Source organism: Sprattus sprattus (assembly GCF_963457725.1).
Source record: "Sprattus sprattus genome assembly, chromosome: 12".
NCBI classification, from domain to species: domain Eukaryota; kingdom Metazoa; phylum Chordata; class Actinopteri; order Clupeiformes; family Clupeidae; genus Sprattus; species Sprattus sprattus.
Genome location: NC_137910.1, coordinates 2,389,198 through 2,399,197, shown reverse-complemented (window position 1 = coordinate 2,399,197; position 10,000 = coordinate 2,389,198). Strand labels below are relative to the sequence as shown.

The following is a 10,000-nucleotide window of genomic DNA, read 5'->3' as shown; positions in this document are numbered from 1 at the left end:
CTGTTACACGACAGATGAACTCACTACAGCCTGTATCACTAATCCTCTCACAACTAGCTGTTATCCTGACGGTCACTGTTTCACGACAGATGAACTCACTACAGCCTGTATCACTAATCCTCTCACAACTAGCTGTTATCCTGACCGTCACTGTTACACGACAGATGAACTCACTACAGCCTGTATCACTAATCCTCTCACAACTAGCTGTTATCCTGACCGTCACTGTTTCACGACAGATGACTAGAGCCCTGGCACAACAGTGAGAGGGAAAGTATTACTGCAAAAACATTTTTATTCAGGAAGGCGTTTCTGGCCTCGTGTTAAATCTAGCACCACCAAGTTTTCTATCATGCTTATGTTAACATTTTATTTTATTTTATCGTATTATTATAGTTAGTTTCTAATATGTAGGCACATTAAAAATGTGGTTAAAAAGGTTAAAATTTTTATTAATTATTATTATTACTGTTGATTTTGCTAGTTTGGGGTCTGGGCTAGCTGTGAGAGACTTCGCCGTAAGATCAGCCATGAGATCCACAAGAGGGTTGGCTTTGTTCTAGGTGATCGCCAAGGGCACACATTTCTGGCAAACTTTTTACAGGGAGGGACAACTCATCGCCCAGTGAGACAGGTCTACCAGTGGAGTCATGGAGGGAGGAGAGTAGAGGAGAGAAGAGGAGAAAGGAGGAGAGGAGATGAAAGGAGAGAAGAGGAGAGGAGGACAGAAGAGGAGAGAGGTTTGGACTTCAGCTAGTAGCAAGAGCTGGGGGGCATTTTCAGTTCTGATACAGCTAGTGCTTTTACACCAGAGGATGAGTCCCTGATACAGCTAGTGCTTTTACACCAGAGGATGAGTCCCTGATACAGCTAGTGCTTTTACACCAGAGGATGAGTCCCTAGTGCTTTTAGACCAGAGGATGAGTCCCTAGTGCTTTTACACCAGAGGATGAGTCCCTAGTGCTTTTACACCAGAGGATGAGTCCCTAGTGCTTTTAGACCAGAGGATGAGTCCCTAGTGCTTTTACACCAGAGGATGAGTCCCTAGTGCTTTTACACCAGAGGATGAGTCCCTAGTGCTTTTAGACCAGAGGATGAGTCCCTAGTGCTTTTACACCAGAGGATGAGTCCCTAGTGCTTTTACACCAGAGGATGAGTCCCTAGTGCTTTTAGACCAGAGGATGAGTCCCTAGTGCTTTTAGACCAGAGGATGAGTCCCTAGTGCTTATAGACCAGAGGATGAGTCCCTTATAGACCAGAGGATGAGTCCCTTATAGACCAGAGGATGAGTCCCTTTTAGACCAGAGGATGAGTCCCTTTTAGACCAGAGGATGAGTCCCTTTTAGACCAGAGGATGAGTCCCTTTTAGACCAGAGGATGAGTCCCTTTTAGACCAGAGGATGAGTCCCTCACCTTTCTCCTCCTCTGTGCTGTGCTGGAGATCTTGTCTGGCGTGACCCCGAGGTCTGCCAGCACCTTAGCGATGCCCCGCGCATCCACCCCGCAGTTGGGGGCCACGTTACTTTCACAGCGTCTGTGTACATTCATCTTACAAACTGAAACAGAGACAGACACACACACACACACACACACACACACACACACACACACACACGATTTATTACATTCATCTTACAAACTGAAACAGAGACAGACAGACACATACACACACGATTTATTACATTCATCTTACAAACTGAAACAGAGACAGACAGACACACACACACACACACACACACACACACACACACAGAGGCCTCAGGGTTGGTTCACTAGCTGACCCTGGATGATTGATTTGGCCAGCTGAAATCCATGTTTGGTCTAGTCACTGGCCATGGTCTAGACATGCTCTGACACCCCTTGGGAGGATGGAGTGTAAGCTTAAAGCGGTAACACTTTATAATAACCCTCCGTAATAAACCATTTATGAAGCATTTGTTCATAGTTTGTTTATCATTTACAAATCGTTACCCCAACATTTACAAACCTTAGTAATGTATTTGTAAATGAGTAGTAATGTATTTATGAACCTGTTTTCTAATGATCTATAAGAGTTTTTTATAAGGACATTAGTTAGCAGTTTATAAATGAGTATTAATGTATTTACAAACATTTTTCAAATGCTTTTCTAATGATCTATAATATCATATATAAGGACATGAGTAAGCTGTTTTGAAATGAGTACAGATGTGTTTATGAACATGTTTCAAATGATTTTCTAACGATCTAAAAGATCATTTATAAGGACATTAGTAAGCTATTTGTAAACGAGTAGTCATGTGTGTATGAACATTTTTCAAACCATTTTCTAATTATTTATAAGATCATCAATAAGGTATATAATAATGGTCTGCTCACATTTTGTAAATAATTTACAAATGATTAAGCAAGCAAGTTTCAATGAGTTAGTAATGCTTCATAATATCCTTTATAAGGTATGTGCTGATGGTCTGCTCACCATTTATGAGTCATCATGAATAACCTTTGTCATGCATAAGCTATCGTCCAATTCATACGTGAAATAATATATGTGAGCACATGTAACACCTTAGTTTATGCTTAATATAGGTTTTTAGAAACCATTTACTTACCATTAGTAACGTGTTTCGCATGGGTTGATATGAAGTGGGCACTGTCTATACTTTATACGCATTTACAAATGGCCAGTAACTGAGGAACATACTATAGAAACCATTTACTAACCATTAGTAAAGTGTTTTGCATGGGTTAATATAAAGTTGCCACTGTCTATACTTTATAAGCATTTACAAAAGGCCCGTTACTGAGGAACATACACTATAGAAACCATTTACTTATCATTAGTAAAGTGTTATGCATGGGTTGATATAAAGTTGAGACTGTCTATACTTTATAAGCATTTACAAATGGCCTGTTACTGAGGGACATACCATTAATCAACACTTCTGCAGCAACAACTCCAAAAATGACCTCAAACGTTAGGTTGTTAAACATATCAATGGCAAAAACACACAACACAGCATCGAGGGAATGGAAATTGAAAAACATTTATTTAAAAAACTACACTAACAATAAATTCACATTTAAACATGCATTCTAATATGCTAAACACAACAGCAACAATGGAACTTTAAATAAGGGGATCAGCTAGTTTTTTTTTTATTTATTGCCAAAAGTTTGCCAGACTCTTTATATGCTTTTAATTTGGTTACAATGCTTTCGTCCCCCTCTATGGCATCCTTACACCTCTGTGTAAAACTAGAGAGCTCCTCCGTGGAGGAAGAGTCGGATGACGCGTCGGAGGAATCAGGCCCTGACTTGGATGAAGCGCTTGAGTCGGTTTTCTGCGACTGACTTTTCTTCGCCTCTGGTGGACTGCCCTTGTCCTTTTTTCTTGCTGCTACAAACAGACAATGACAGAGGATGATTAGTGGAAAATATAGGCATGTGGGTGGCACACTAGTAAGTGTGATGGTCTTTGGAAGATAGTTTTCTGAGTTCAAACTAGAACAGGTCGATGCAAACGTACGTGAGGAAATGACTAGTATGAAACCACTAGTGTCAATCAACAAAAACACGAAGAGAGTAATGCTAGCAGGAAAATACAATTATGCACTTACATCATCAGTAACGCATACGGCAACACAATGTTAACTTTATGTACTTAGCATTAGAGATTATAAGCACACGGTATTAGACCATGAGGGCACGTATGGGCTGGCACGAAAAGGTTTCAAGTTCCCAAGTGTATTGTCAAATATGGCAAATTGACTTACTCATAGCCAGTTGTTCCCTCAGGAAGTCGCTCTCAAATAGTCATGTCTTTCAGCATCTCCTGCTGCCAGTCCAATTTCTGCCTGGCCATCTCCAGCTCATGGCGCAGTCTAGTTGACGTCAATTGGGCATTAGGAGCGAGTGTGGTCCTAGCTAAATGTTTGGGGGAAAGAATACAACTTTTCAATAAAAATGTTCACACCGCTAATTTCCAATAATCAGGTTAATCATATGCAAATTCAGCGAGAAAGGAAATAGTTTTGTTAGTCTAAGGTTACTAGCTACGAAGTGTAACAGGTGGAACCAACCATAGGAAAAAGTTATATTAAATGAAATGTATTATTTAATTAAAGCTTCAAACAATTATTTCACACTGAAACACTTTCCACCCTGTTCATGACAATATTCTTAACACAGATACCGGTCCTACTCACCGGTGAGTTCTTCTAACTGAAACAAGGCACAATAACCAGAACACAAAATATCATTGCCCCGTACCAACATGCACTAAATCCACTGTGTGTTAATAACACTAGCAACATACATTCATAAATGCAATAAACTTATATACATAAATGCAACAAAAGAACGTTTTGTCCATTAAACACATTACACAATCAAAATTCAATGTTTTTCACGTTCACTATGCTGTTCGTTGCACTGTTCTGTTCAACGTTTAGTTCAAAATGGTTGAGCCACGGTCATCAAAGTGTATGGAAATGTTCCCAAGATGCATATTACCGTCCCGGACACTTTGCAGCTCATTGACGATGTGGAGTCACAACGGGGAGGGTATTACTTACCACAACATCAATCAGTAGCGTGGGAGAGGGAGAGGGAGAGAGAGAGAGAGAGAGAGCGAGAGAGAGAGAGAGAGAGAGAGAGAGAGAGAGCAAGCGTGCTCCACGCACATCAGGGGCTGTAGTGGTGGAAACGGCTAGCTGTCCTCGTTCGTTGGCGTGGTGTAGTCTCCGATGTTGGCGACGAGCTAGTTTCTAAATATTAATACACTTTGCTAGCTAGCGAGGACATTCCGCCACACACTACAACGTGCTATACTTCTTAGCAGTAACACCGGGCGATCTTCAGAGCTGGTGATGTAAATTCTTGCTTCCTCCACACGACCACTCTACCGTAGTTCATCTGTAACATCCGTAACACGGACATTAACAGACCTAACAAACTTCGAGCTAAACTTGCAATTAACTGACTTATCCTACCGTCACTCTTTCTCAATCACATGTGAGCTATCCGGGCGCCGCCATCTTCTCTCTTACATTCTCCGTTTGCCCCTTGTCCCGCCCTCTCCGCTCTCTCCATTGGCCCCTGCGATAACTTTGGGATATCAATCTCTGTTCCACACCCAATAGCACCACAGAACTTGACCATAGGTCCAGCCAATCAGTGACTGGAAAGTTGGTGCACTGGCCAATGGAGTGAGCGGAGAGGGCGGGACAAGGGGCAGACGGAGAATGTTAAGAGAGAAGATGGCGGCGCCCGGATAGCTCACATGTGATTGAGAAAGAGTGACGGTAGGATAAGTCAGTTAATTGCAAGTTTAACTCCAAGTTTGTTAGGTCTGTTAGTGTCCGTGTTACGGATGAACTACGGTAGAGTGGTCGTGTGGAGGAAGCAAGAATTCACATCACCAGCTCTGAAGATCGCCCGGTGTAACTGCTAAGAAGTATAGCACGTTGTAGTGTGAGGTGGAATGTCCTCGCTAGCTAGCAAAGTGTATTAATATTTAGAAACTAGCTCGTCGCCAACATCGGAGACTACACCACGCCAACGAACGAGGACAGCTAGCCGTTTCCACCACTACAGCCCCTGATGTGCGTGGAGCACACTTGCTATCTCTCTCTCTCTCTCCCTCCCTCCCTCTCCCACGCTACTGATTGATGTTGTTGAGCTGCAAAGTGTCCGGGACGGTAATATGCATCTTGGGAACATTTCCATAAACTTTGATGACCGTGGCTCAACCATTTTGAACTAAACGTTGAACAGAACAGTGCAACGAACAGCATAGTGAATGTGAAAAACATTGAATTTTGATTGGGTAATGTGTTTAATGGACAAAACGTTCTTTTGTTGCATTTATGTATATAAGTTTATTGCATTTATGAATGTATGTTGCTAGTGTTATTAACACACAGTGGATTTAGTGCATGTTGGTACCGGGCAATGATATTTTGTGTTCTGGTTATTGTGCCTTTTGTTTCAGTTAGAAGAACTCACCGGTGAGTAGGACAGGTATCTGTGTTAAGAATATTGTCATGAACAGGGTGGAAAGTGTTTCAGTGTGAAATAATTGTTTGAAGCTTTAATTAAATAATACATTTCATTTAATATAACTCTTTCCTATGGTTGGTTCCACCTGTTACACTTCGTAGCTAGTAACCTTAGACTAACAAAACTATTTCCCTTCTCGCTGAATTTGCATATGATTAACCTGATTATTGGAAATTAGCGGTGTGAACATTTTTATTGAAAAGTTGTATTCTTTCCCCCAAACATTTAGCTAGGACCACACTCGCTCCTAATGCCCAATTGACGTCAACTAGACTGCGCCATGAGCTGGAGATGGCCAGGCAGAAATTGGACTGGCAGCAGGAGATGCTGAAAGACATGACTATTTGAGAGCGACTTCCTGAGGGAACAACTGGCTATGAGTAAGTCAATTTGCCATATTTGACAATACACTTGGGAACTTGAAACCTTTTCGTGCCAGCCCATACGTGCCCTCATGGTCTAATACCGTGTGCTTATAATCTCTAATGCTAAGTACATAAAGTTAACATTGTGTTGCCGTATGCGTTACTGATGATGTAAGTGCATAATTGTATTTTCCTGCTAGCATTACTCTCTTCGTGTTTTTGTTGATTGACACTAGTGGTTTCATACTAGTCATTTCCTCACGTACGTTTGCATCGACCTGTTCTAGTTTGAACTCAGAAAACTATCTTCCAAAGACCATCACACTTACTAGTGTGCCACCCACATGCCTATATTTTCCACTAATCATCCTCTGTCATTGTCTGTTTGTAGCAGCAAGAAAAAAGGACAAGGGCAGTCCACCAGAGGCGAAGAAAAGTCAGTCGCAGAAAACCGACTCAAGCGCTTCATCCAAGTCAGGGCCTGATTCCTCCGACGCGTCATCCGACTCTTCTTCCGACTCTTCCTCCACGGAGGAGCTCTCTAGTTTTACACAGAGGTGTAAGGATGCCATAGAGGGGGACGAAAGCATTGTAACCAAATTAAAAGCATATAAAGAGTCTGGCAAACTTTTGGCAATAAATACAAAAAAAAACTAGTTGATCCCCTTATTTAAAGTTCCATTGTTGCTGTTGTGTTTAGCATATTAGAATGCATGTTTAAATGTGAATTTATTGTTAGTGTAGTTTTTTAAATAAATGTTTTCCAATTTTCCATTCCCTCGATGCTGTGTTGTGTGTTTTTGCCATTGATATGTTTAACCATCTAACGTTTGAGGTCATTTTTGGAGTTGTTGCTGCAGAAGTGTTGACTAATGGTATGTCCCTCAGTAACAGGCCATTTGTAAATGCTTATAAAGTATAGACAGTCTCAACTTTATATCAACCCATGCATAACACTTTACTAATGATAAGTAAATGGTTTCTATAGTGTATGTTCCTCAGTAACGGGCCTTTTGTAAATGCTTATAAAGTATAGACAGTGGCAACTTTATATTAACCCATGCAAAACACTTTACTAATGGTTAGTAAATGGTTTCTATAGTATGTTCCTCAGTTACTGGCCATTTGTAAATGCGTATAAAGTATAGACAGTGCCCACTTCATATCAACCCATGCGAAACACGTTACTAATGGTAAGTAAATGGTTTCTAAAAACCTATATTAAGCATAAACTAAGGTGTTACATGTGCTCACATATATTATTTCACGTATGAATTGGACGATAGCTTATGCATGACAAAGATTATTCATGATGACTCGTAAATGGTGAGCAGACCATCAGCACATACCTTATAAAGGATATTATGAAGCATTACTAACTCATTGAAACTTGCTTGCTTAATCATTTGTAAATTATTTACAAAATGTGAGCAGACCATTATTATATACCTTATTGATGATCTTATAAATAATTAGAAAATGGTTTGAAAAATGTTCATACACACATGACTACTCGTTTACAAATAGCTTACTAATGTCCTTATAAATTATCTTTTAGATCGTTAGAAAATCATTTGAAACATGTTCATAAACACATCTGTACTCATTTCAAAACAGCTTACTCATGTCCTTATATATGATATTATAGATCATTAGAAAAGCATTTGAAAAATGTTTGTAAATACATTAATACTCATTTATAAATTGCTAACTAATGTCCTTATAAAAAACTCTTATAGATCATTAGAAAACAGGTTCATAAATACATTACTACTCATTTACAAATACATTACTAAGGTTTGTAAATGTTGGGGTTACGATTTGTAAATGATAAACAAACTATGAACAAATGCTTCATAAATGGTTTATTACGGAGGGTTATTATAAAGTGTTACCCTTAAAGCTACTAGAAAAGGAAGGAAGTGAGATGCTGAGCTACACCAGAGTGTGTGATGAGTGTGAAGAACTGCTAGAATGAGGAAGAGGAGTGAGTGACAGCTGTCAGTCATCCCTGTGGAATCCTACCCAGAACTCTGTCACAAAACAAAGGTTTAAAACAATGACAATACCAGGGCAACAGGAATGAGAACCTGATAAAGACAGAGAGGTTGTGTGCGAGAGTTAAAAAGAGTGAGAGAGAGAGAGAGAGCGAAAGAGAGAGAGAGTGAGAGAGAGAGAGAGAGATGTTATTGCACTAAAATAAAAACAGAGAGGGAGAAATCAAAAGTAAGGGAATGTAGTGTAGAAAGAATGGGTGAAACAGGGGGAATTAGAAAGCAAGAGCGAGAGAGAGAGAGAGAAGGAAAGAGATGGCTGGGGTTAACGCATGAGCACGATAGAGAGAGAGAGAGAGAGAGAGAGCGAGAGAAAGAGAGAGAGAGAGAGAGTGAGAGCGAGAAGGAAAGAGATGGCTGGGGTTACGCATGAGCACGATAGAGAGAGAGAGAGAGAAAGAGAGAGAGAGAGAGAGAAGGAAATAGATGGCTGGGGTTAACGCATGAGCACGATAGAGAGAGGAGGCAGAGGGAGCATGAGTGAGGGAGAGAGAGAGAGAGAGAGAGAGAGAGAGAGAGAGCGAGAGAGAGAAGGAAAGAGATGGCTGAGGTTAACGCATGAGCACGATAGAGAGAGAGAGAGAGAGAGAGAGAGAGAGAGAGAGCGAGAGAAAGAAGTAAAGAGATGGCTGGGGTTAACGCATGAGCACGATAGAGAGAGAGAGAGAGAGAGAGAGAGCGAGAGAAAGAAGTAAAGAGATGGCTGGGGTTAACGCATGAGCACGATAGAGAGAGAGAGAGAGAGAGAGAGAGCGAGAGAAAGAAGTAAAGAGATGGCTGGGGTTAACGCATGAGCACGATAGAGAGAGAGAGAGAGAGAGAGAGAGCGAGAGAAAGAAGTAAAGAGATGGCTGGGGTTAACGCATGAGCACGATAGAGAGAGAGAGAGAGAGAGAGAGAGAGAGAGAGAAAGAAGTAAAGAGATGGCTGGGGTTAACGCATGAGCACGATAGAGAGAGAGAGAGAGAGAGAGAGAGCGAGAGAAAGAAGTAAAGAGATGGCTGGGGTTAACGCATGAGCACGATAGAGAGAGAGAGAGAGAGAGAGAGAGCGAGAGAAAGAAGTAAAGAGATGGCTGGGGTTAACGCATGAGCACGATAGAGAGAGAGAGAGAGAGAGAGAGAGCGAGAGAAAGAAGTAAAGAGATGGCTGGGGTTAACGCATGAGCACGATAGAGAGAGAGAGAGAGAGAGAGAGAGCGAGAGAAAGAAGTAAAGAGATGGCTGGGGTTAACGCATGAGCACGATAGAGAGAGGAGGCAGAGGGAGCATGAGTGAGGGAGAGAGAGGAAGCAGAGGGAGCATGAGTGAGGGAGAGAGAGGAGGCAGAGGGAGCATGAGTGAGGGAGAGAGAGGAGGCAGAGGGAGCATGAGTGAGGGAGAGAGAGGAGGCAGAGGGAGCATGAGTGAGGGAGAGAGAGGAGGCAGAGGGAGCATGAGTGAGGGAGAGAGAGGAAGCAGAGGGAGCATGAGTGAGGGAGAGAGAGGAGGCAGAGGGAGCATGAGTGAGGGAGAGAGAGGAAGCAGAGGGAGCATGAGT

General features: G+C 41.6%; 1 protein-coding gene across 1 annotated transcript in view; it reads right to left on the bottom strand.

Annotated features, from left to right (window-relative positions):
* The window catches only part of prkceb (protein kinase C, epsilon b), a gene marked incomplete at both ends in the record, with an annotated part of 138,022 nt that overhangs the window by 52,748 nt on the left and 75,274 nt on the right, over nt 1-10,000 (bottom strand). The window contains one exon of the mRNA XM_080848408.1: nt 1,414-1,556. Within this exon, the coding sequence (XP_080704534.1) occupies nt 1,414-1,556 (143 nt within the window). The remainder of the gene's footprint in view (nt 1-1,413; nt 1,557-10,000) is intronic.